The sequence below is a fragment of the Vicugna pacos genome, chromosome X (genome assembly GCF_048564905.1).
Source record: "Vicugna pacos chromosome X, VicPac4, whole genome shotgun sequence".
Classification (NCBI taxonomy): Eukaryota; Metazoa; Chordata; class Mammalia; order Artiodactyla; family Camelidae; genus Vicugna; species Vicugna pacos.
This window is the reverse complement of record NC_133023.1, coordinates 90,210,775-90,237,838: the sequence shown is the minus strand read 5'-3', so window position 1 is coordinate 90,237,838 and position 27,064 is coordinate 90,210,775. Positions and strand designations below refer to the sequence as shown.

Here is a 27,064-nt window from a genome sequence, read left to right as displayed (position 1 = left end):
CTTCCAAGGTGAGACAGTCATACCGTTTGGCCCCGTTCACTCAATGAGGAGGCCATGTGATTACCACACATTGACACACCCAGCCCACTTCACAAGCAGGTCGGTGTTAACCTGGTCTTTTCCCATCTTCCCAGACAGGTAGCTGTGGTATCTGCCAAGCAGCTGAATGGTTTTCTCTGCAATGTCATTGAGCACAATGGGGGCTCCTCCCGATACTCACTAGTCTGATTTGGAGGTATTCTCAGCTACTGCGCATCAGAGTCATTTCAAGATTAAAAACAAACAGCAAGGAGACAAAATGAAAGGCTCACGAGTGTCACCCACACTTCCTGGCAATGTCAGCCAGAATTCCACGTACGATCAGCTTCACTGATCTCACCCCAGAGCAGAGGTAGCCACCCTACTTGAGGGGCCAACTGAAAAAGGGTGGCAAATACAACAGGAAATAACACAACTAAAATGTAAGGGTCCCAGCTCTTAATGCTGGTGTCCTGCCATGAACAACAGATCCAGACCTACCCTACCACACGGCTGGCTGCCCATTTGGCTCTGTGAAATCAATGATTTTCTCTGTGAGGGAACCTGCCTCAAATCCATTCTCAGAGCAGCAAAACTCACCTGTCGGCAGATCCGGGGATCCTGAGCAGAGTCAAGGCATCGCTGATACAGCTCGTAACAGATGACGGGCTCTGGCAGGGCTTCCAGGAAAATGAGCAGTGCCTCAGCCACGGAGTGATTACTGCCAGCTGGATTGACTTCTGTCAAGGGAAAGAGGCTCCAGGAAAAAGGCCATGCTTAGACCCGATTTGCTCCCTTCCTCAAACTCCTTCAGGGACGGCTTTCTTCCTCTCATTCAGGGTACCCTGATCTGAATTGGGGTTGGCCATCTTACTGGTCCAGGAATGCTGCAGCTGAGTTGTTACAGACTTCATCAAAACCTCTTGGGAGGTTTGGCCCAACTTGAGAGCCAAGGGACCGTGGCCTGTGGAATGACAGTTCACACTGGAAACTAGTCACCCATGTTTCCCGTCCTCCTCCCTGTCTTTAGGATGGTGCCAGTGCGGTGGGTCCTGTTCCATGCCCAGTAAACGTCGTTGTTACCCACCTCTGATTCCTTTCAGTAAGAGCCTGGTACAGAGAGAGGGGTCTAAGCTTCCTGAGGTGAACTGAGACACAACTGTATAGTCACTGACTACTTTATAATAAAAGACAGTTATGAAGAAAATAAAGATGGAAACATGAAAATCAAATGGAAGTGGGAAGAAGTTTGGGCAGGTACACATCCAGCTTACTAAGCCTTTGTTGGAAAGGATACGGATTGTCTTGGGAATGCTGGTGTCCAGACAATCAATGATCTGCTGCAGCTCCTCCTGCATTCCAGGGGTTTGGAACAGGTCCTCCTACCAAAGAGGTCACAATGAATGGAAGAAGGCAAGATAATCAGCCCTGAGGTTCTGACGAGCACCCAGGGATCAGGAGGGCAGCGGGAAGCAGAGGGAAGGCTGGTATGCACAGTCTTGATGAGGAACGGGGCTGTGAGGGCACCTCTTCCCTTCATCATCTCAACCGTGTGAAACTCTATTTCAAACTGGAAAATTATCTTCAAAGGTTTCAGCCTGTACCTGATTCGGCGGGGAACTGAATGGCTAGATCGGGAGACCCACTTCCAGCCTCCTGACAGGTAGCAGGCAGAGTCGTAACAGGAGAAGCACATTCAAACCCTGCTCTGCAGAACACTAGGGTGGGAGCAAATGGCATGTCCGCACCAAACCTCGCTTTCAAATTCCATTACTTCTCAGCAGGTAAGACAACATTATCCTTCAATTTGGCCCCAAGAAAGTGTTCTTTTTTGGGGGGACTGGGTTGAGGGTAGCAGGTATTTTAGGTAGGATTTAAAAGTCAGGACTAAATTAAAGGAATGGGCTTGAAGTTTGCTTTGGACTTTGACATCTGCAATGCCCACGTGACAGCTAAAGCAGGCATTACAGGCCCAGGCGCTCAGCGGTGCAGGGAAGGTGTGTGTAGCCAGGAGACAGGTGTGCTCAGTTCGGGCCACAGCTCCGCCACTACGTTTGTGCTGTGGTCTGAGATAAATCCCCTAGCTTGCACGCTGCAGCTCTCACATCTGTAAACAGGATGCTTCCACCTGCCCTGACAAAGTGACAGTGAAGTAGCTTGGGAAAGTTAAAAGCACTCTATATACAGATGTAAGGTATTATCATTTCCCACTGGACTCCCACCTCCCGAAGCTGCAGGGTGGGCAACTCCCACTCACCTGGTGACAAGCGTATCTGAATAAGTGATCGACCAGAAGCCAGATCTCCTTGGGGACCTTAAGAGGTCTCTCATTGGCACCTTCATCCAAGGGAACCATCTGCAGAAGGGATTTCTCCTAAGAGATGACAAGAGGTGAGATCAAAGGGGTCTCAGGAAAAACTTCTGTGTGCAATATAATCTCCAAATTCTGCTTAGGTGGGTACAATCTGATCTTCACCTCTTAGGATTTTTCGTTTTTTTCTCCCTGGGGACACTCTTGGTCAGAAGGCACTCTGACTGATTCCCACGGGTAAACGATCTCCTTTTCTAGATGCTTCACTTAACCGTTAAGCATTCCATTTGCGTTTATTACGTTTATCACGTGGATGCACAGTGCGCTGTAAATCCTTCCAAGGGTGACACAGAACCGGCAATACAGTCACGGTAGAGTCCACACATCGCCGGAGACTCACGGACCATTACATTACAATTGAGAGGGCAGCACCTACTTAGGTTTCCGTTGACTTTTAACGTATTTCTCTTTCAGGTCTTACCTCAATCAGAGCTTTCACTGTTGATTTAAATGAGGCTCTCTGGTTCTCAGGAATTAAAGACAATTCTCCACATTGGACCTACACTCATGAATACTTCAGGCTTGGTAAAAAGGTCTAATTTGAAGGCACTAAAACTCACCAGCCTTAAGATCCGGAACTAGTTAAATGAACACAGCACACCAAGAGCCGGAAATACCATGAGAAGTCTCGGCTCTGAGCGCAGAAGTTACTCTTTAGAGTAATAGCTCAGCAAAGATTTCTTGGGGCTTTGACTCCCTTCACCTAACTTTCTGCTCTGTTAGATTCTCCTGAAAGAATCTCAGAGAAAAGCCCAGAAGTGATATAAATTACAGCAGTAACTAAATCTGAACTTGAAAATATCTGGGGAATAACCTCAATTATCTTATGTTTATATAGTCAAATATAAATGATATCAAAAAGACATGTGACGTAGGTTAAAGGACATCTGAAGGCAGCCTTCAGAAAATCCTGGTGACCAGTTTTTGGCATCTTCCTCCTCCTACACCTCCAGCTTAAGGTCATATAATTATGTATGTTCACTTAGGAAATGCTGTAAATTCTGTCCATAACCCTCAGCCATGTTACTTTGAGGGAAAGAAAAGAAGCATTTCACTACTTCCAGAGCAGGTGTTCACTAGAGCAGAGGGCTCTTCTTAACATTTTGTCCTTCAACAAGCACGGGTGACCTTTCAAAGCCGCCTTGCCTTTCTAAAGGAATAAGGAAGAGAAGGCAGCACGACAGTTGGTTACTATTTAAAATCTTCTTCGCATTAATTTTGCTTCCTTTCTCTCTTTCCCTGGGATTCTATCACGTAATATTCACAGTCGCTAGAGCGCCCAGAACGTCTATCAGTGGCTCATCCACTAACTTCTTTCTGGTTCCAAGTATGAAACCCAGGCATACACATGATACCCGAGCCAAAACACTGTCCACAGTGCACTCTGCTCACCTGCTGGACCAAATGCAACACATGTACAGATTCTTTAGCAGACACCTCCAAACTTACCACATATAAATTATTCAGCACTGATTCATGTACTTAAAAAAAAGTCTGACATCCAATTAGTGCTTTTCCTGTACTGAGGCAACACACGGCACCGTTTAGGATGAAAAGACAGAACACGGCCTGCTATTAACAGAGAAGGGCTAGGAAGCAGAGCCGTCTCAATCCTCAGCGGTTTAAAAAGGTTAATAAAATGCCGGTAGGTTATATACACCATCCACTATGCATCTGCAAATTCGTGTGATATGAAATGTCATACTTGCATCTCTGAAGTCTAGAGAAAGATTATGCACAAGAAATAATATTTTTAAGAAGTCCACAAATTATCCTGAACTCTAATTTTCAAAGGGAAACCAGGCACACTTTGTCTTCTTGCAATGGGATACATTTGGTGCCCGATAAGCTCACACTGTAACGTCACTGCTAATAACTAAAGCACAAAAACAGGACGCCATCCCCTCCATCATAATGCATTAAACTCCACCAAATGGGGAGGTCATGTTAGAGACTGTGTGAAAGTGCTTTAAGAATGTTTTCCAAGTGGATGGCTCTGTGTGGAGCCAGGCACCCTCCAGCCTGAAGATGGAGAGGCAGCAAAGCACCACAGGAGGAGGGTTTCATTGGTTCCTTCACTAGGTATCCAGGAGACCCGGGTTCCAGTCCCCTCTGCCCCATTCTCCCGATGTCAGGAGCAGTTTGACTTTAGCGAGTTTTCCAACTGTCCTGGGCCTTAGTTGTCTCATCTATTAGGATGGAGAAAATGAAGACGGGGGCTCTTCCACATGACCCCTTATGATGTCATTGGGGTTCTAGTTTACACTCTATTTCTTGACCATATTTCTATATATTCTTTCAGTAATTAATTATTATTATCACTACTCCCAAATCACTCTGGTTTTTTTTTTTTTTGTGGTCTCTCTCTCTTTTTATTGAAGTATAGTCAGTTTACAATGTTGCATTTGAAATCACTCTTAATGCAACAGGAATTCACTTCTGGTTTTACTATCATTGGAAATGGAAAACAGCTGAGCCGTACTCGCCTTCATCTTCTGAGCTTTCACATCCATCAAAACAGCTCTTTAATCACTTCTCATTTCAAAAATACAAATCTGTAACCTTGAGTCCTATTGCTTTTACGTACTGGGTCTCAACGACTGGACTGGTGCAGGAGATATCTTTCCTGTACTTCAGACACACTTAAAGACAGCTGGCAGGACTTTAGGGGATTCTCACGGAGTCAGGGGTCTCTGATATGGGAAAGCCTAGGGGGAAATTCCAGGGACCACGGTTAAGTGTGAATCAAGCACAGGGAAACGCATACCTTTTCTAGGAAGCTGTCTTCTTCCTGAGAGCAGAGCAGGAAAAGAAAGTCATTGACAGATAGAAAATGATTAGAATTAATTTACAGAATTAGAAATAGATCAGTATTATTAGAATGCACTAGCTTACTAGATACATACACTTTAAACAGCTTTAAATTCTTCAAATAAGTCATGATTGTTGCAAATGGAACACACATATGCAAAGTTCTCTATTATGCATATTAAATTTTTATGCAGTTTATTGAGACTATCACTCAAGAAACACACATGTGCAGTCCTAAGACGTTTGTGTCATTTGGCAGCTGCCAGCTGACCCAGCCAAATGCCCACTGATGTTTCCTTTCCACGTGCTGCTTAGAGGCAGGCCCTGCGGCTACACAGCACGTGCCTCACTCGCGGGCCACTTCAATGGAAGAACAGGGTTATGAGCCTAACAGTGGCCATTTGGGAGGCAATGGTAGGCTTCTCTTCTGTCCACTGCCTCGCCTCTCACCCTAGCTAGCCTCCTAAGCAGTATCCCACACTCCTTTCCATCTCCCTGATCCCACTCCCCTCCTCAAAGGTCCCTAGAGTCCCCAGAAATGGAGGTCTCTCTGAAATGCAAATTCATTTCATTTCAGACCTTTGTGAACCATAAGACTTATCATTATCCCTTACTGTGCTTTCCTATAGGGCGTAAGAGAAAAAAGAGAAGCAGGGCAGAGGGAACAAGGTACCTTTCTAATCGTCTCTGTCTTTTGTGTTATTATTACAGCGCAATGACAACAACAGAACAATAACAACTGCCACCACTTAGAGGGCATCTGCCCTGTAGCATTAACTGTGCAAATGGCTCCTACACAATGTCATTTAGGCTGCACATGTGAGTAAGGTGATATTAGTCCCATTGTACAGATGAGGAAACTGAGGCTCTGGGAGATGAAATTATTTGCCGGCAGTCACACTATTAGGTATTAAGCAGCAGAATCAGGATTAGAACTCTGGTCAGATTGATTCCCCGGTCATTACCACTATGCTCCCTTTTGATAACTCAAAAAGGATAAACTGCTTCCTGGACAGACAGGCAGGGGAAAGCTAAGAGAATGTATTCTACTCCAGAGCAGGTAAAGACGGTTACAAGGCAGCATGATTAGTGGAAAGAGTACAGACGCTGCTGTCAGACAGTCCTGGGGACAAATCTTCATTCTACGTCTTATTACTTTCGTACAGACCTCAGGCAAGTTACTAAACTTCATAAAGCCTCAGTTTCTTCATCTCTAAAACAGGGATACTAACCTTTGTCCCACAGGGACAGGGAAGCAGCCTAAAACCCAGGGCAGGTGGGGCAGTGGTGGTGCAGGATGCCAGCAGCAGGCCTGAGTCTCTCAAAGCTCCCCACACCTCCCAACTGGCATCTCCCAATCTGCCGTGGGCCACCAAGAGCGTCAATATAAATCCTACGTCTCGGGCTGGTAGTAAAAGGAGAAATCCTGATCTCACCACCAGAGAAGTGCAGGAGGCTGGACATGGGGAAGGATGTGTTCCCTCACATTCCAAGTAGTAATGCTGAATGCATTTCCCCTAAATGACTGTTACGTATGATGGGTAGGTTTTTTGGTATTATTAGATACATTATGAATTAAACATGCTTTTGTAGGTTCACCTAGACTTTTAAATACCACATATAAAATGAAATAAAAATAATCAGAGTAATGGTGATTCATAAAGTATACAATATTTATAGTACTGTAATCACTTTTTAATATGAAAGTTAATTCTAAGTGCCAAACATCTAATTTAACTCAGTTTTTTAAGATTTAGTACTACTTACTAACATGTCGAGAATCTGCCTGTCTGACCAACTTCTCTATTTCCCCTCCATGAATACTCGCCACATGATATGATGAGTAACACCAGGCAGCGTCTTTATACACTAACCTGTCAGACCAAGCCCTCGAAAAGGTTTCCTTTGAGCAGTGACCATCTACCAGTGCTAGGCACTGGGCCAAATGTCTTTGAGGGGTTGAGGGGGTATGAAAAATGAGGCTACATGGAAGGGAAAGACGTGGTCCTTGACTTGGGTTTCCAACTGAGTTGAGGTAAGGAGGCCTTGAATTTATGGCCTGGTAGTACTCCAATTCACCAATATGAGTTCTTGATAAATGGTTAAAACAAACAAACAAACAAACAAAAACAGGGGCTAAAAGGAAGGAGAGATGGCTTTCAACTGGGGCTGTCAGGGGACTTTTCACAATGGAGACATGACCTAACTAGCCCTTAAAAGAGTCACAAGATTTTAAAGGGTAGAGATGGGGTGGGGATGTTACAAGTGGAAGAGGGCAGAAAGAAACAAAGGTGGAGAGAAGGTAAATCACAAGGTGAGACTAGGGCAAAGCTAGTCATCTGGTTCGTGGGGAGCATGGAGGGATATTGAGAAAAACAGCAGGAAATAAATCTAAAAAGGTACGCTGAAGTCAGACTTTGCGAGACCATGAATGACAGGTAAAGCAATTTGGAATGTCTTCAGCAGGCCTGGGGGAGCCACATGTCTACCTTTAAGCAGGGAAGTGATAGGCCCCAAAGCTCTACTACAGAAAGATCAGTCTGAGAGCCCTGAAGAGGAAAAACAGAAGGCTAGGGAAATTGAGGTGAAGGGAACGGTTAAAAGGCTGCCGAGGTAGGTCAAGCAGGAGAGTAAGTACCTTCACTAATAATGGGAAAACAGCATCTTAAAAAAATGAATGGATACAAGAGAAAACTCTGAATGAAGAATCAAAAGGACTTTGACACTGGTGAAGGAAGGGGCAGCAGATTTACACTGAGAGTTACTTCTCTGGCTCCAGGCAGACAGTAGATGTAAATCATATTTATTTCAACACTAGGTTCAACTCTGAAAACAGAAATATCACTTAGCCCCCACTAATAAAGAGCATTCTCCTGAGGTTGCTACTAATCATTTAGTTCCACTGACTTCCCTACTCTCTGCAAAAGGCTACGTGTTCATCACATTACAAAAGGGCAAGAGTTCAGGATTCTCCAGCAGGGCAATCCTGGCACCTATGAATATGCTGCAAATCATTCTTCACATAACTGCCACCCTGCGAGGAGTTCTCCTAGCAGTAAATGAAGCCAAGATAGTGTATAAAAGAATCATTTGGAGGCAGATTCAAATTTAAAAATCAAAAGCAGAAAACTGAATAGATACTGAAGTTCTAGACCTTTCTAGAGGTCATTAATGTGAAATGTAAAAAGCAACAGAAAGCATACACCTAACAGGGTAAGAAAATTGTGGTCAGATCAGTAAGACAAAGTAAACATCTACTGGAGGGAATGACTGGGGACAAATTAATCACCAAATTATTTCTGTTATTTCAAATTTTTGATATTGACCTCCTAATAAACATGCCCCCAAGCAAATATAGCTTGTTCCCTCATCCATCTGTCAACTTTTTTCATCTCTGTATTTACAAGCCAAACCTTTAACTAGATCTGGTGGGTCCGAGCCTGGTCTCCTCTCCACTAGTCCAGTCTACATGCAAACCAGAATGTTCCTCCAACTGTGCCAACTTACAACCTCATAGAATACATCAAAGACTTCCGATGGTTCTAGATGCCCTCTGGCTCCAGGATAAACTCATCTGTTGCTCCCATCCTAGTTCTCCAGCTTCATACACCTTATCCTTCTCCTTTACTCTCCCCAGGGGAATCTTACACTTTTTCATAAGTGGTCTTTTCACTTCCACCTTCTAACCTTTATTCATGATGTCCCCATGCCTGGAAGAGCCTGCTCACCCAGTATATTAATACATGTTTCTTAAAAACTTGGACTTGACTTAAAATACTTCTATGACAAACTCCAAATTACTTTCCTAGCCCACTTTATTCTTGTGTGCTGAACTTATTTCTAGTCATATTAATGTTATATGCATCAAACATTCACTAAAGCCAAACAGGCTGATTCTGAGATTGATTTTCACAGAGATTAGCTGATCAATCAATAAGCTTTTATAGCATATAAGGGCTTGAGTAAACAGCACAGGAAAGGAATCTATAGTTAATATAAATTATAAGCGCCAAAATTCTTATTCTAAATGACTTTCCAGAATATTGAGTTACCAAACACACTGGACATTAGCCAGTAAAGATGGTTAATGTTTAGATTATCTCTAACCAAACTCCCCATTAACCTTGATTTAGAATTTAGCCATATTGTACATACAAGTAAACTTTCATCACCAATAAATCACAAGAACCCACATAAACTCCATAATACTTCGTATACAATGTACAATGAATACATATTGATGATTATATGCTACTTGATATGCCAGTTAATAAACCAGAAAAATCTATCTTAAATTCTGGAAAAGAACAAAATTCTCCTCTGTTTGCCACTTGTGCTAATCCCAACAGTTCTAGTCGTGGCAGTCACTGTCATTGAGCAGGGCAGGAAGAATGAAAAGGACTTATGCCAGTTACTTCACTCTGCACTTGGGGGGAATAGCATGTAGCACAAGAATCTTCCTGAACCAGAACATGGACAGTCAACACAAGCACTGAACTCATTTCTGGTTTCATCCAAATTTTTGAGTAAATAACACAAAAGAGGACAACAGGTACCATTATGAACAGCATTGTCTCACGGGATCTGAAATATCATCTTGGGGCTTGTAATAAGCATGAACAAACAAACCTAAGAAAGCATTTGAGAAGGCCAAAATCAAGCCAAAAGAGAGTGGGAAGGTATTACAACCTGGGTACAGACAATCTTCAATCTCTTGTTTACTGCCCTGCACTAATGTGGATAATTTCCTCATCAATGAGATACAGGAATTTAATAATAACTAAGTGCAACGGGCTGTGAAAAGAATCAGAACTCTAAATCCTACAAAATAGAAGCTTTAACAGAATAAATGGTGACCACACACATACAATTTAAAAACAACTCAGCAATTCTGTAATGAAAAAATGATCAGGGCTCTACTTTTTTAAACTTTGAATCATTTGTATACAAAAAGAAGGAAAAGGGCTTCCTACAGAGCCACTAACTCCACTAAAATTTTTGGCTACTTCCTATTCATGGTCAAATGTGGCTGAATTACCTGATAATATTTTAAATAAAATAAAATTGTTTATGCTGGTTGAGCCTCCTTCCAGTCACTTTAGTTCATATGGGACAACTACAGTAAAGGGTAGTATAATGCCTCTGCCAACTCTGACCAAGAGGTTCCAGTTTATAGGAAACAAGGTGGGAGGAGGAAGCACAAAAAGATAGGTTTAAAAAGTACCAGGAGGAAATAATCAGACAAATTTAGGAAATGGTAGATCCTTGACTGGATAATTGTCCTGGACTTTTTAAAACTCAATGTCATTAAAGGAAAAAAATGAGAGAACTGTTCTCTAAAAGAGACTGCAGAGACCTCACCAAATGTACTGCATGAATCCAGATCGGATCTTGGCTTTAAAAAAGCTATAAAAGAAATGACAGGGATGACTGGTGAAATCTCAGTACCGACGGACTAGTTTTCTTAGGTGTCAATAATGGCATTGTGCTTATATAGAAGTGACACTTCTTCTTAAGAGAGGCAGGTCAAAGTGTTCACTGGTGGAGTGACACATCACCACTTAATTTCAAATGGCACAGCAAAAAAAAGTATATGTTTGTATATGTGTGTAAGGCATGTGGGTGTTGACGTACTGTTCTCTCAATTCTTCTGCACATCTGCCATTTTCATAATGAAAGTCGGGAAACAGAAAGCTGGGAAATTATGCTTGGGATGGAGGGAAGGGGAAAACAACTTCATTTAGAAAATATTCTAAAAGGCAAAATAGTAAATTTAAAAGATTGGAATATGGTGGTAGAAGGAAAAATAAGTGTCATGAAAAATAACAGAATGTCAGGATATGAATTTCTGAAGAAATTGGTTCTCTCAACCAGAGGTAATAGCTCAGTCATAATTCCAAGAAAGAATGCTGGGACTGAACTCAAGAGTTTTAATCTGCCATCTGAGTCATCGCTAAAACAATTCCATGGCAACAGAACAGATCACACTCTGACAAGCCAGCAGCCTGCCTGCCGGTCTAGCCCTCCCCGCGAGATGACACCATCACTGCTCGGCTAGGCTGAAAGGACCAACGTCAATGCTAACGGGGATGATAACACAGGGCTGTCATGTCAGCTAAGTTTCTTTGGTAAAAGGCCAAGAATATACTTTGATAGCCCAAAGGGGTCTGCATACAAAACCGACAATATTTTCTTTTAGAAGAAAGGTTCTTCATAGGATGAATTTATTACTAAATAAATTTACATTCCTGAAGATACGAAGCATTTCCTCCACAAGAACATTGATATTATAGCTTGGTGCTGGGGAAGGGAAATCCTCTTCCTTTCTTTTCTTAAGGGAGTCACATTAAACTTGTATCAAACTTCAATGCACATTATAATCATCTGGAATGCTGATAAAATGCAGATCCCCAGGTCTCACGACCTGGGATTCTGATTCTGTTGCCAGAGGTGAGTGGTGGAGGGGCCTGTGCTTGTGTAAGGACCCCTGGGGGTCCTGGGACAGGTACTCTGAGGTTCACTTATGGTCTAGGCTCCAACAAGCAGCCAAGTTTGACTTGGATTAGGCAGGATGATGCTGTGAGCAGCTCTGGACGGGGAGTCAGAAAATCTGGGTGACAGATTCATCACTAACGTATTCCACTTTGGGCAAGTTATTTTCTCTGTGCCTCAGTTTTCTCATACGCTTAATGAGGATAACACCGCCCTGCTCCACTTCCTGGACCTCACCTACATGCTAATTTATACAAAAATGATTTGAAAGTATGAGGAGAGTAACAAGCAAGCATTATCTTTTTGAAAAGGGAGGCTGTAATCTAATTCAGTGAACTTCGTATTATTATATTATATTCCTGACAAGAGCCAATTACAGATTACCCTCTCCTCTTTCTTTTTAGGCTTAATCCAGTGAAAGGCATGTTAGAGTAAAGTGACATTCTTATTCTTATTTATCACTTGCCATCCATCCCCTCCCGTAGCCCTGACAAAAGAGAAAGCACAGAGACAAGGAAGCCGGCACTTAAGTACTATGAAAATTCTGTCCTAAAGGAGATTCATATCTTAGCATGCTCTTACCAAGTCTATGAGTTTGGTAACAGGAACTTCTCGGATTGGCCTTTTCATGCGGCACAAAGCCTCTAAGGATGTACCAAAACAACTTGGGAGGTAATTTCCACTGATGGTCAAGAAGTAATCTTTGCCTCGATCCAGGTGAAGGACAAGGATATCTTCAATCTTATCTTCCCCTGAGTTCAGTATGGTCACAGAGTCTTTGCTGACATACACATCAAGGGAGATGTCCACGGTCTCATCTGAAATGTAAGAGATGCCATATGGTACCAGAAACTTCCAGTGGAAAAACAAAAAGGGGACGAGAACCCACAGAAGACGTGTACTCTAAAAAAACCATCAAGTGATGAAGGAGAGATGGGATACCCCAAAGAGGGAGCCCCTATATAATAACAGTGAAGGTAAGAGACGTGTGGTTAGAAAACAAGAAGTTAAAGGGAGGGGATGGGAGATGGTACATCGCAAGCAGAGACAATGGTAAAGGGAACACTCACTTGGCTCCAAGTAGCCCTCAAAAGGTTCAGCCCGAAGCCATGGCTTGCAGTACTGGCTGTCATTAAGCTTAGGGATGAAAGAAAAATGGCAGGGAACCTGTCCATTGTTGCTGATCTGGAACTTCTCCTTTTGCAGTTGCCGAAACTTCACATTCTCAAACACAAACTGGGGAATAACAGACAGACACAACCATGCATCACTAGTAGGGGAGGTAAGTCAGTTGGATTATTCCATAGAGAATATGAATAAAGAATAAGGTCATTATCAACCAGGTGTACGCATTCACCAATGAGCTAGCTATCCACCATCCCCTCTCACGTACTATATACTCACGACGGCAGAGGAGGAGTTAGGCAGCTTTTGCTACTTTTCTAGGCTACTCTGCTCCTGGGATCCTAAGAGGATAACCCAACCTCGGGTCAGGGCATTCATCCCATGACCAAGTCCTGGTTCCTGAGACAGGAATTAACCAGCAACTCTGAAACATTAAATACGAGTGGCTAACATCTGAGGGCTTACTTTGTGCCAGGTACTGTCCGAAGAGCTTCACAGGTACTGACTTGGGTAATCCTCCCAACCACCCCTGTATCCAGGAAAAGAAAGTGTGCCTCTGGAGGGTAAGACACCTGCCCGTGGTCACACATCTACTAGACGGCAGTGCTGGGACTGGGACAGAGGCAGTCTGCCTCGGGCCCACACAGCCCTCATCACTTCGCTGTGCCGCCTTCTCCTACTAACATGGTGTCTCCTGTGCTCACCACGACAGTCAGCAGACGGGTGGCCGCGTATTTCTGCTCACCTCCCTCCTGCTGAGTTCCAAGGAAGGAAGGAAGTCATTTTCCATTCTGTCCATGATGCGTACAATGTCTTCAAACACTTTTCGATACCTCCGTTCATCCACAACCTTCACCTGAAAGAAAACGAGCCCTCTTTTCAGTCTTATGTGCTCCGAGCTCACCTTCCTTTGAGATTACCTAACAGTTTAAAACCAGTCATTCTAGAAACGATTTCAAATAAACTGTGGTTCAAACAACATCCTCAAACACTTCCTGAAATCTCGTCCATCCACAACTTTTTACCTGAAAAAACCAAACAGATCCTTATTTTAGTCTTATGTACTCTCAATGTATATATCTCTAAGAGCCTAACCATTTTAAAAGGTCATTAAAACAGACATAAATTAAACTAAGCATGACAGAATCACACACTTGAAGAGAAAGATAAAGTTAACTGGTTAACTTTTTGGAAAAGTTAAATCTCTGTGCTAAGAAGCTTGGCAATAATAAATTTTGGGGAAGAATATTTTCTTGTTCCATTGTTATTTGGTGGTGGAGAAAATGTGACGATTGTGCTAAAAATTATTTCCTGCGCTGCACAAATTGACAGTGTCAAAACCTACCTATGACTGTTTCTAAGAATGATCATAAAAGTTCTGAAACAGCAGAAAAAAATGAGTAACACATTTAACTCTATTAGCTGTTACGCACACTGCCAAGAATCATAATATCAATGTTCAGGTTATATAATGATAAAGGTCTGCTAGTAAATAAACCCTACGGCCATTTTAGAAAACAGCTGATACAAAATGTCCCAGATTAGAGTAAAAGCATGACAACAGACAAACAAGTCATCTTGACTAACAGATCAAAAAAACCTCCCATCTGACACAGCATGCTCAGCTTCCTGATACAGCTGTGTTTTTTAACTATTAAAACTTTATGCAAATTGATGCCCCAAATGAACATAATTAACATAGCATTTTCATTTATTAAGATCCCAGTTTCTTTTGAGAATACAAAACTTCACAAAATCAACTTTAAGAAAAGACTGATGCATGCAGTAGAGGCTTGAAAGCCAGTGCAGAAAATAAGAACAGCAAAGCTGAGGCCAGCGCCTCACAGACCGGGGCGTTTTTCACACGTCTGTACCACAACGCTGCGGGAGCTGAGCAGCAAGCAACCCCGAGCGTGTCCGGGTCCCTGCTGCAGTGTTAGCTTGGAAGGAATTTTGTACTTTTTAAAATACTTTCACATTTTGCAGCTCTTTATTTCAAAGAGTATTTTACATAGGCCATCTTATTTTCACAACAACCTGTGAGAATACCAAAGCAAGGGTTATTCTTCTCATAGTGGAGAATATTGAGACACAAAAAGATTGACTAAGCTGCCCACGGCCACAGTTAAGAGCGGAGGTGATATGTGGACCTCTAGCATTTAAGACCTTTTCTAAAACACCAGGTATGCAACAGGACCAACTTGGGCAGGTCTTAAAAACAAAGATGCCCCGGTCCACTCATCACAATCTGCAGGGGGTGGGATCCATGCATCTGCATTTTTTAAAGCTCTTTCAGCAATTTTATGTCCACCAAAGTCTGAGGACCAATACAACAGACCCCACCTACAAGTGCAGTGGTGGAAACCCCATCTCAGCTCAATCTCGGCCAGCCCACAGCAAGTCTTCTGAAGTTAACTGGTCACCAAGCACTTGGTCCCTTTTGTTAACAGTCACTGATGCAAATAGTGGTAAAAATATAACATGGTTCTTAAAGCCTCCAATCATAGCAAGCCCAACAGTCCAAAATTTGGAGTGGTAACCCAATAAAATCAAAGCTTTTCTCAGTGGGTTATCATGATCATAACCCTTAATGTACATTAAAAATAACAAAGGGGATGTCATACTAAGTGAAGTAAGCCAGAGAGAGAAAGGAAAATACCATATGATACCATTTATATAAGGAATCTAAAAAAATGACACAAATGAACTTATTTATAAAACAGAAGCAGACTCACAGACATAGAAAATGAACTTATGATTACCAGGGAGGAAGCAGGGAGTGGAAAGATAAACTGGGAGTTTGGGATTTGAAGATACTAACTACTATACATAAAATAGATAAACAGCAGTGTCCTACTGTATAGCACAGGGAACTACATTCAATCTCTTGTAGCAACCTATAATGAAAAAGAATATGGAAAAGAACATATATATATATAATATATATATATTATATATAAAACTGAATCACTATGCTGTATGCCAGAAATTAACATAACATTGTAAACCAACTATAGGTCAATAAAAATATTTCAAGATGGACAAAAGTCATGATTGCCTCAATAAAATTTAGAATCTATTCTAAGAGCAAGAACTAACTTTGTACATAAAGGAAATGCCCCAAAGTCATTCCCCTTTAAGACAGTAGTAGGATAAGACATAATGGTGATAACCTATCTCAGAAGCCAAGAAAATCAGCATATACACAGAGGAAAGAAATTTACCCTGCTATGCTCTTTGCATGTCTTACCTCATTAATCCTCATAAGTAGGTACCATTGTTATCCTCATTTTATAGAGAAGGAAACTGAGGGACAGGGAGATGTTACATACATTTTTCATGGTTACAGTTTGAAAGTGGTTGAGCTGGGACACAAATTTAAGCAGTCTAGCTATAAAATCCATTCTGTCAAGCACTGCACTATATAGATTTTGACAGATTACATGACCACAGGTCTGGAAAACTTACAAGAAATAATCTGAATATACTAGCTGTAATAAATTGAATCAACAAGATCCCAAGATATAACCTGCATACTAATAACACGCAGTTAGAAAACACAACATGAAAACAAAAACTTTACTCACAACAGAGACAAAAATTTAACTAACTGGCCATTAATACAGCCCAGGATGCAATCGAGTAAAAGAAAATGTTCAAACCTGTGCTCCTGGAGGGGAAGACTTTACTATCTAGTTAAGTTAGTAGGACTAACAATATGCTCTTAAGGTAATAGATTATGCTGTATTCTGACCAGTCTGAGCTACTGCCGTCCCCACCCCTCCACCTGGACCTCTCTTTTGGGGCTTCCCCTCCTTACTATCTATCTGGTAAGAAGCTACATCCTTGAAGATCTAGCCTAGAACTCTTCTTTACGTATAATGACTTTAGAAGGCTAAGGTTACTCACCAGCCGCTATGCAGCATGAGAAACGTCTAGTCAGTAAAAGGCCTAGAGTGTTAAGAGCCATATGGATAGCATTTAGGAGGGCCGAGGGCACTAACTTCTCAATGCTGCAAATGATTATTTGGTTACGGAAACATTTATGGCCCACTGAATTACTGATCTGTTCTGAGCCTAAATAATGCTCTCAGAATAGATACTTAATACACAAACCAATGAATGAATGAACAAACAAGTGTTTACCCCAATATGGAAGAGGGCGCTAACAGGCTTGTGGTCACTGGTTTTCAGTTCCATGTGACTCCGGTAATGAAGCTGATTAACATTAATTCCTCTCCAAAGAATTCGGTCACACCAGGCTGGAACCCGACATTTCCCACTGCAAATTAAAGAAAAGGAATTAGAAGGAGGCCATACCACACAAGAACGTGATGCCTACCACACTGGGTCAGACCAGAGTTAGGCCCTCTTGTTGTATGCTTCTCCTTCTCTAATGACCCCAACTGTCATCTTCCCCACCACACCACAAGCTCCGTGAAGGGACTGTGCCTGCTTGTTCACCACTGAATTCCCATCCCCTAACACAGTATCTGGTGCAAAGCAGGTGCTCAGTGAATAGTTATCTAATGAATGAACAAATTCATTAAACCTTCTTAAAACACCCTCTGAAGGTCAGGATTATATTCAGAACACTTCTTCATTTGCTTGATCAAATGCAATGACAGATAGACAACTAATAAAATCTAAAAACCCAATCTTTCATTCCTAAACTGGGCTTAATCACTGGAGATGGGTAATGGTAGAGATTTCTTTAAACCTGGACTTCTATGAACAAGTCTAGCTTCTTCTAATCAAGCTGAACTAACATCTAAGCATGCAAGTCTGAACATTTAACAGCCCATAAGAATACCAAGGGGAAGGGAGAAGCCTATTTATCACTCTATTAAAAAAGCAACACCTGTACACCCGATCCAGATGGTGACACTAAGTTCTTATCAGTAGCTCTTCAGTTGACTCTCAAGTCAGGTGAGTGGAAGAAACAAGGCGAAGTGTACAAGATCTGTCAGAGTCACTTTTCACTTGCTGAGCAGCTCCCTCAGAGGACAGGGATACAGACTCCTCCCCACCCCACCCTAGTTCTCTCTGAGGCTAAAGAAGCTTAATATGTCCAGGGATTCTCTTTTTCTCTCAAACTTCTGGGCTCAGTCAGCTAGGAAACCATAGGAAACAAAGAAATAGTAGGGAGAAGACCAGGCGCGTACTGTCAGGGGCACTTTACTAGGGGTGATCAGGAAGTCTCAGGGCCCCTTAGACTGTGGTTCTCAGCTTTCTTCAGCAGCCGTGGAGGTCAAGCCCAGGCACCGCTGTTTTTAAAAGTTCCCCAAGAGATTCTAATGTGTACTCAGGACTGAGAACCGCTGTGCTGGAAGAATCCTTAATGGCACTTTGTTTTCACCTCTGGTACCCTGAGATAGAGTTGAAAAACAGTTTGGGCAACTCTGCTGAGGTGACAAAAATAAGGCACTGCAGGTGGCCCAGAAAACTTCGACAGCCTGACAAAGCAGTTAATACTGCCCTGTATTAAGCTCACCTGTGAGTACACACGAATTAAAAAGTCTTCTGTAACAGCACTGAGACATTATGTTTTTATATCTGCTTCTGGCGAGACCTAAACATTCCCCAGCTCTTCATCAACACAGACAGATGGAAATAAGATCAGGTCTTAACCTATCCCATGAGGAGCTTCTCATTATCTTACCTGGAATCCCATCGGTCTGTCTTAGAGTCATACTTATAAGTGGGGATAAACTTGATGTCCCCTTCCATGAAGTCTGCAAAAGCCTTTTTCTGTGTGCGCTGAATATTTAGCTAGAGATAGAAAAAAAGTATCACATAAGCAGGGTAACACCATCTTAATATACGTGATAATCAGGTTGATCAGCCATTTCTAAGTATCTAGATTCCATATCTTTTACAACTGTCAGAGTACATACATAAAATTTCTGCGCCTTATGAAGTACATTTTGACATTCCCACAGCACTTAAACTTACCCACAGAAAGGATGCTTATTTGAGTACATTACTAACTTTTCATTGCTAACAGTGGTCAGAGTAAAATGAAAAAACAAAACCTGAATAATCATAAGTTCCCTGAAGTTAGCACAATTTTAATTTAAAAAAAAGCACACAACTGTTGGATGGATAATTCCAGAAGCCAAATTCAGTGAATAGTTAGAGATCATTTTGAAAGTTACCCTCACTCAAATATTTTAGCAGTATTACATAAGATTCAGAACTTACTCCAACTGTACCCACTTTGGAGGCAGGACTGAGGAAGAAATGCAAAGAAGTTAGCCAGCCAACCTCAATGTGAAGGTACACACAGCCAAGAAGGGCTCACTGTAAAAACCATTCTACTGCAAAACTTCAGGATTTTGACTATGTCTGAAGATCAAAAGTCTCACATTAGGATTTAAAGATTCCAATCAAGTGGAGACATTTTCTTCCCTCAGTAAGAAGCATTCAGTTTTAGCAGCCAGTATCCATATGCTGAAGTAAAAATTCAAGTCATGTGCCAGGTTCCAAGGCAAATTTACAGAATACTAGGTTCCTGAATATCAAGTTTTATATAAATGTTACCAAATCAATGCTTCTCCCACAGGTTTTAACATCTATAAACCAGCTAACCCCAGCTTCTCAATCAGTTCCCATTAGACCACTGTGTGTGCTATTTTTCCCAGACAAACTTCTCCTCTGTGCTTCCCAAGCCCCACACAGGGCCTCCCTCTTTTACCTCCAAGCTGTTGCTAAGCCTGCCAAGTAATCATAGAGCAGCTTTCCCTGCTCCATCTGCCAAACCACATCAACATAGCTGAAGGCCCACTTCCTCCAGGAAGTGTTCTCCAATTAACCCCACCCGTTCTCCAACTCATTTATACAGATCTCCGAAATCTCTCCTTGATAAAGACTTAACGAAGAAACATTATACTTACTTTCATCACTAACGGTATCTCTTCTCCTCCCATCTAAGCATGTAATAAAAGCACTGCCCACTTTGTGTGTATTCACTGCATCACCAGTCACAATGTTTTCCCCAGACAATGAGACCTTTCCGTCTACTTCTAGAGTAAGATACACCTCCCATGGGTCTACCTCATCCACCTAACAACTGTATCTGCTATCAAGGAAAGTACCTATAAAATAAAAATTTACTGACCTGGTCAAATTTCAAGAGTCTCTGAAGGTCATTCTTGTTAATAAGACTCTTCACTTCATTGGCATCAGGCATGCAAAGTCTATAGTTCAAATCTCCCAACCAGATGACAACACTGGGGATCAAAAAATACATGAATAGAAGCAGCAGTAATGAGCATAAAAGTCAACCAGAGGAGAATGGAGAGAAGAAAAATGGGCAGATTACTGATAAGCATTCGTTTATCACTATCTGATGAGGGGTTTAAGCTATAACTATCCTTTGGGGACAAGCACTGTCAACACCTGAAAGGGACTAGGGATTACAAACAGGCAGGAGGGCGGGCAGTCCACACATGGAAAACAAAGACAGGGAAATACAGTGTATGTGTGGGGTTCAGAAGCCAAGGAGTTAACTGCCTGAGAGAAGCGTGTAGTTTGTTTGCTGGACTAGCTTCAAAATTTTGCCTGGCTGCTTGCCAGGTCTCTAGGGGAACAGAATCTGAACGTTTGCGGCCTCTCCGAGCCCTGATGTTCCGCAGGCTCTCCAGTAAACTCTGCATGGTCTAAGTGACAGCTCGCTCAGGCAGGGCTCACTCGCAAATGTTGGTCCAGGGCTTTCTCCTGCAGCCAAGATGTTTATCCCTGCCCAGATCCACCGTCCGAGTCCCAGGCAGGATGGGGAAGGGCATGCCACGGGAGCCTCGGGCCCCCAGTCACAGCAACAGGCGCTTAGGTGTGCTGAGAGCCCCACAGAGGAGACCCTGAAATTACCACAGCAAGACAGGTTCTCTTGTGAGCTGTCTCAAGTTCTAGATGAGTCTCTATTTGCCAGTCTTAAATGTAACATGAAGTTTATGGAATCCTAGGGAAATAAATTTACGGAATTCCAGGGCAACTTTATGACCACTGCTGTCAAGGCCTTGTTTGACCACTGTGAAACAGAATTCCGTATGATCCTAATTGTTGAGACAACATGGAAATAGGCCAACATCACTACCTTTCCCTATTCTTTCCTCAATTACTCCACTCTCTACTGATTCTAATACCCCTAAATTATCTTTTGTTTTCCTACTAATTCACATCTCAAACCACTTGTTCCAAATCTCATCACTCTCTCAGGGTTTCAATTACTAGTATTAATTTCCTTACAACTAATTATTTTCTACTAACAATCCATTCCTCAACTGATTTCTGTTTCTACCCTTATTAAGTCCCATTCTTCACTAATCTTTCATATTATCCATTGGTGTCTTTAAGTCTCCACCACCTCTACTCTTATTGATTCACAGCCAGTAAAAAGAATAATGTAGATCTATATTTACTGGCTTGGAAAGAGATTCACAATAAATAGGATAATACGGTCCTATATAATGAGTATGTGTGTGTTTGTATGTGCACGGAGAAAAGTCTAGAACAGCACTATTCAGAAGAAATATGATGCACATCACAAATTAAATTTTAAATTTTCTAGTAGCTACATGTAAAGAAGTAAAAGAAACAAGCAAGAACAACAAATTTCATTTAACTCAGTATATCCAAACTACTGTCATTTCAACATGTAATCAATATTTTAAAATTGAGATATTGTACAATTTGTCCCTACTAAACTCAGTGTATAGTTTTCGCTTACAGCACATCTCCATTTGGACTACCTACTTTCAAGGGCCCAACAGCCACCTATGGCTACTGGCTGTCATCCTGGACAGCACAGATCTAGAAGGAAACACACAGAATTGTTGATGATAGTTTTCTTTGGAGGGAGTGACTAGCTGGGGAGAGTAGAGATAAGAAATGAAGGAGTTTTACTTTTACTTTTTATTACATTTATAATGAACATTTCTATTTTATAATAAGAAATAATAAAAATTGACTCCAGTTGACAGACCTCCCCCATCATTACTCTATATGCCCACTAATGGAACTAACCTTTCCTCTGATGATAAATCTAATTTCTCAGACTCAATGCATCTGCTATTCCTCAACCCCACCCACCTCATCTTTGTGACCTCAACCCCTAAACAGTAATCTCTCACTTTTCACATTTCTATAGTTTCATATCACCTTTAATTTCTTCTCAGCCCCACTACTCAAAGGTAAAGGAGAGGGGGAGGGTATAGCTCAGTATGGTAGAGTGTGTGCTTACAGTGCATTAGGTCCTGGGTTCAATCTCCAGTACCTCCATTAAAATAAATTTTAAACAAATAAACCTAATTACCTCCCCCCACCAAAAAAAATAAATAAAACCAAACAAACAAAGGCTAAAGGAGACTTAACCACTCACTCATGTTTCATGATGTTCAGCTGTGGGAGGGTCTGATTTGGGACCACAAAACTCATTCGTGCGCAAATGTCCTTATAATCTTGATTCCTTCTCTCAAAGTCCTCTACATGGGCAGCCAGATGGGAATTGACAATGCAAAAGGTAGTGTTGTGAAATACAAATCTCACAGCTACCCCACCTTTGTTTCCCTGTTAGCAAGAGTAATTATTCACAGTTAGTACAAAGACACAACTAGCACCTGAACTTCACATGGATATAAATCATAATCCAGCTCATTTTCAAAGTAACTCACCATCTTCCCCATGATTCCAGTTCCAACTGTTTCTGTAGCAACATCACGGATGTATCGCCACTGATCCTTTCTGGCAAATATCAGGAGCATCATCCCAACAAGGCGGACTAGTTGAACCTATGAGTTCCAGGGAGTTAGAAAAGGTTCATGTTGATACTACTCTTTGCCACATAGCTAACTTCCCACAACTAATTTTCCACCAAGAAGATACAACCATGCCCTAATCTGAATTCAAATCCTCTAATTTCCCACTGGACTCCATAACGAGAAAACAGTATTTTTCTGGGAAAGCTCTAATCTGTCTCTGACCAGTAAAAAGTCTTCAGGGACAATGAGTACGCTCACCTCTAATCATTATTTTAATCACTTTTTAGGCTACCATGAGTAGGCAGCATTAAAAATTCAAATAATAAAGATAAAGCCTCTATCTCAGCGTGTTCCTTTTGTTTCTCCTTCCTAATTTCTAATTTACAATTTCCTAAGGAATTAACATTTATAAAATAGCAATCCTTTTTACTCCGATTATTATTAGTCTGTGAACTAGGACTAGAAATATGTCTAAAATCTGTATTAGGCAAGCACCTATATGAGAGGAATAACATTGTCAGGAGTCTTATTACCTACATCAGCTATTAGAGGATGTAGACGAAAATTATTTAGACAGACAACTCCTTTTAAAGGGCTTAGTATGGTAGCCTTGTACTTAAAATAACTCTTCTCGTAGCCTCCATGTGCTTTCTAAAGTCCAACAAATTGGCCCACCTTGCTAAAGTCAACTCTACTCTTGACTTACAACCAAGTTTAGAGCTCATTTAAATTCCACAACACTCTGTTCTTGCTCCAGTTCCAAAGCTTACCCTATGCACCCACATGCTTCAAACTGCTTTCCTGGAAAGCATCCAGTTCTGACCATGTCAGTGAGCAATTTCAATCTTCATCTCTTATTAAACAAATCATTTACCTTATATGTAATCATTTTGACTTAATTATGGTTATGCGAACAATAAAATTCTTTTTTTTCTCCGAAAAGCTACATAAGCAATGAAACTATAGGATCAGGAAGCTTAGGGAAATTTTTTTCTATGAAATAGGAGTAAAAATGATTAGTGTGTCCTATTCTAGTATTACATACACATGGGGAAGAATTCAATTAAACCATTCTTTTGGAACAAGCTATAGATAACAGAATAACTTGCAGTGAATTCTATTTAGTCGTATACAAAAAAAAAGATAATTAAATTCAGCTTACTTTCTTATACTTGGCTTTGGAATGCAAACTCCTCTCCACAGCCAAGGACCACTCTTGTTCCTTCACAGATTCAAAGTAGAAAAAAGCTTCTGTGCTCAAGTCCAGCTCTTGGAATCTGAGAAAACAAGAGGATGTGATGTCTATACACATCCCGTAATTATTTTTGACTACCTCCTGTTTCATTTTCTGGGCCATTAGGTGAAAAAAGGAATGGGAGAGAGATGAATTTTATGGAACTGCTCTGCTGAGTCAGGTGATCAGTAAGGACAAGTAGCTTTCTTTTCGAAAAACTCCCCCACAAGTATACACAGAGGCTATGTAAAATACAAACCAAAGAACACCTCCAAAAGGGATAATAGCAGACCTTTGCTTATCTATTCCAGCAATAGCCACTGTAGGAATTAACCTCGAGTCTGTTTCTGTGAAGTATATAGTTTTCTATGGATTTCAAGAGGATTAGATGCTTCGTTACATCATTTTAGGTCTGTTCCTTTCTGATCTCACAAATCTGACCCACAAGTTAACTCTCACATAAAGTCTACAGTAGGTTTTTACACATAGTTAAAAAAAAAAGGAAGGCAAAATATCATGTAAACTAACACCAAACATATAGCCAAAATGAAATTCCCGACATGTATTTTACCCAATGCAGTAGATATCAGGAGGATTCGGATCACAGTTCAGCCAAGGTTCTAACCCACTATCTGGAGACTGGCCATTCACGTTCCAAGTTCCAATAAAAAATCTAATAGATAATACCAAAACATGATTTAAAAACAAAGGTCAAGTGTGAACCAATGGAAGTTCTATACAAGGGTATGTTCACAATAAGCCAACATAATTTCTCAAACTGTTTTGCCACATACACACAAAAACCCCTTGCACATAGAAAGAAAAGGCAGGGGGCTTATTCTAAGTTTTACTTCAGGTAAACCTACAGAAAGGAACCAAGTCTCTATTTTAAAAACACAAATTTAATTGCTCTACCACATTTCCTTTCAATGAAACTCCATCCAAATTCATACTTGAAGAGAGAGCTTGTGGATGGGAAAGAGGTATCTTCATGCTGTAAGGATACCTAATACGGATAACTGTTCCATAAGGAGCTGCAGTTAAATCCAAAAACTTACTTCCCAAAGGATTACAAAGACATCTGTGTAGGAAATTCTGTTGAGACAGATACAGTATTAAGGGGGAAAGCAGAAGGGAAAACTCATGACTGTCTTTACTGTTTACATACAAATATAAGCATCGTGGGGAATATGAAGAACTGGAGGTTTCAGCACAGGGATGTAGTTATGACTGAGTTAGAAATGAGGCATAATGGGATAGCAGATGGGACTGGAATCTTGGACTAAAAGGGTGCATGCTGTTAGCAAATAACACAGAACAGTGTTGCTGCTTTGTACATCGGGATACATACCACACACAGTGGGTCCAGAAAAGAGGATATCAACGAGCAAAGATGAAATGAAAAATATAATAGAGGAAAGAATCAAGACAGATCTCCTAATCAAGAGGATTGAGTGAAACTTCCTTTAGTTAACTTTCCAAAGCAGGTAGGTTAATATCTAGTGGTAATGTTGGACTTTGCCAGCAAGCCGGCTAGATAAACACACTTGCTTATGGAATGTGCTAGGAGACAATTCCCTAGTACCTGTGAGCTTGTTCTGGTTCTCTAAGAGTAGACAGAAACATGAGTAGATGTGATATCATTAGTAATGAGAAAATCCAAGGGAAAATGTGGAATTTGCATTATCATGGATGTGTATATTATTGACCAGCATAGACAGGGGCCTGAAACAGCTCACCATTCCTTTTTACTATGCTTTCTTTTTTTAAATCGACATATGGTCAATTTACAATGTTGCATTAATTTCTGGTGTACAGCATAATGATTCAGTTGTACATACTATGCTTTGATTCTTAGTTAAGCTAATTAAATTAATACCTTAAATACCAAAAGACCACTTTCTGCTATACCTACTAACTTTTAGCCTCAGTAAGTAGAAAAGAGACTAACTTGAACGTCTGGATGTTGACATATTCTTTCTCTCGCTTTGCCAGGATATGTTTGATGAGACCCTCTCGTTGCCCAGACTGGGTGTTTGGTACAAACAGCTTCCGCATGGTGTTGGTCACCTTGGGCTGTTCCTTGTTAGAAGCTTCTTTTTCACGTGGAAGCCTAGCAAATAAACAAAGAATTCAAAAGTGAAATAGCCTTAAATAGAAAAGTTTCCCACTTGGGAAATATGTTTCAACACAGGACTTACATTCTATTCACGGAAGAGGGTGGAGGTGGAGGTTCCCGATGAACCCCTGTAGGCTGATTCTGCAAATTTGTTTTCTTGTCCAGATTCATAGATGAAAAATTATCCTCAAATCCAAGAAACCCTGAAGGACACAGAACCCAGAGTCAAAGGAGGGGGAAAAGACAACATTCAACTTATCTAGGGTAGACAGGACTTTGCTTTGATCAGCAGCTTTGACTTGATCAATATTTGCTTAGCAGCGTTACCAAACAGAAAGGTATAAGGGTAGCAATAACTGAGACTGGGGGGAGAAGCACATTTCTCCCTGAAGCACTGACATATTAACTAGACCACAGTCAGTCACATTAATTTGGAACCTGAATAATAAGAGCTAGTATTTATAGAAGACTCAGCACAATCCCTGGTTGATAGTAAGGGATTATATATTATCTTACTTAATCTTCACGAAGACCCCACAAGGCAGGTACTATTAAAATGCTTCCTATGTTACAGAAAAAGAAACAAAAGCTCAGAGTTGTCAAGTAACTTGACCAAGGTCAGTAAGTCGGAGAATTAGGATTTCAATCAAGGTAGTCTCGCCCCGGAGTCTGCACCCCTCTGCCAAGCTGGCTCCTGAACAGCTAACGTGCCATTTAAAGGATCAGGAGTGAACATTAGCCAGTGGCCATAGACTTGATACAACCACTCCAGAGGAGAAGGTATCTGACATTGACATTAGTCCACATTATCTTATCCATTCAGATAAAATCTATTGACTCTGCAAGGATCATAGCAATCAGGGGAAAAAAAATCTTTTCAGTACCTGAAAAACCAGAAGATTTATCCTTAGTGTCTAATTTCTGGTACCAGCTGGATGAGTCCTTTTGCTCCGGAACAAGAAGTTGTGACTGAGCTGAAGAGATAAGGATCATGATCAGAAACTGAGGTGCCCTTCATTGAATGGAATTTACCATAACCAAAGGCCATTCACTCAGCACTATTTAAGTGTAGGGGCTAGCACCAATCTTGAATACAAAGGAAGAAACTAAGAAAACGAGGGTAGCTCTGGGATCAT

General features: G+C 41.3%; 1 protein-coding gene across 2 annotated transcripts in view; it reads right to left on the bottom strand.

The window, feature by feature from the left end:
* Positions 1 to 27,064, bottom strand: part of OCRL (OCRL inositol polyphosphate-5-phosphatase) — a 46,030-nt gene that overhangs the window by 2,924 nt on the left and 16,042 nt on the right. The window contains exons 6-22 of one of the 2 annotated variants that reach the window (XM_031671354.2): positions 26,813 to 26,902; positions 26,011 to 26,131; positions 25,761 to 25,922; positions 24,381 to 24,482; positions 23,738 to 23,852; positions 22,489 to 22,605; positions 22,197 to 22,384; positions 19,938 to 20,049; positions 18,480 to 18,589; positions 16,964 to 17,099; positions 13,563 to 13,673; positions 12,763 to 12,928; positions 12,275 to 12,510; positions 5,157 to 5,180; positions 2,276 to 2,392; positions 1,316 to 1,400; positions 619 to 746 (exon numbers count right to left, since the gene is read on the bottom strand). In XM_031671354.2, the coding sequence (XP_031527214.1) occupies positions 619 to 746; positions 1,316 to 1,400; positions 2,276 to 2,392; positions 5,157 to 5,180; positions 12,275 to 12,510; positions 12,763 to 12,928; positions 13,563 to 13,673; positions 16,964 to 17,099; positions 18,480 to 18,589; positions 19,938 to 20,049; positions 22,197 to 22,384; positions 22,489 to 22,605; positions 23,738 to 23,852; positions 24,381 to 24,482; positions 25,761 to 25,922; positions 26,011 to 26,131; positions 26,813 to 26,902 (2,120 nt within the window). The remainder of the gene's footprint in view (positions 1 to 618; positions 747 to 1,315; positions 1,401 to 2,275; positions 2,393 to 5,156; positions 5,181 to 12,274; positions 12,511 to 12,762; positions 12,929 to 13,562; positions 13,674 to 16,963; positions 17,100 to 18,479; positions 18,590 to 19,937; positions 20,050 to 22,196; positions 22,385 to 22,488; positions 22,606 to 23,737; positions 23,853 to 24,380; positions 24,483 to 25,760; positions 25,923 to 26,010; positions 26,132 to 26,812; positions 26,903 to 27,064) is intronic. The other variant, XM_072955754.1, reaches the window with a different exon arrangement.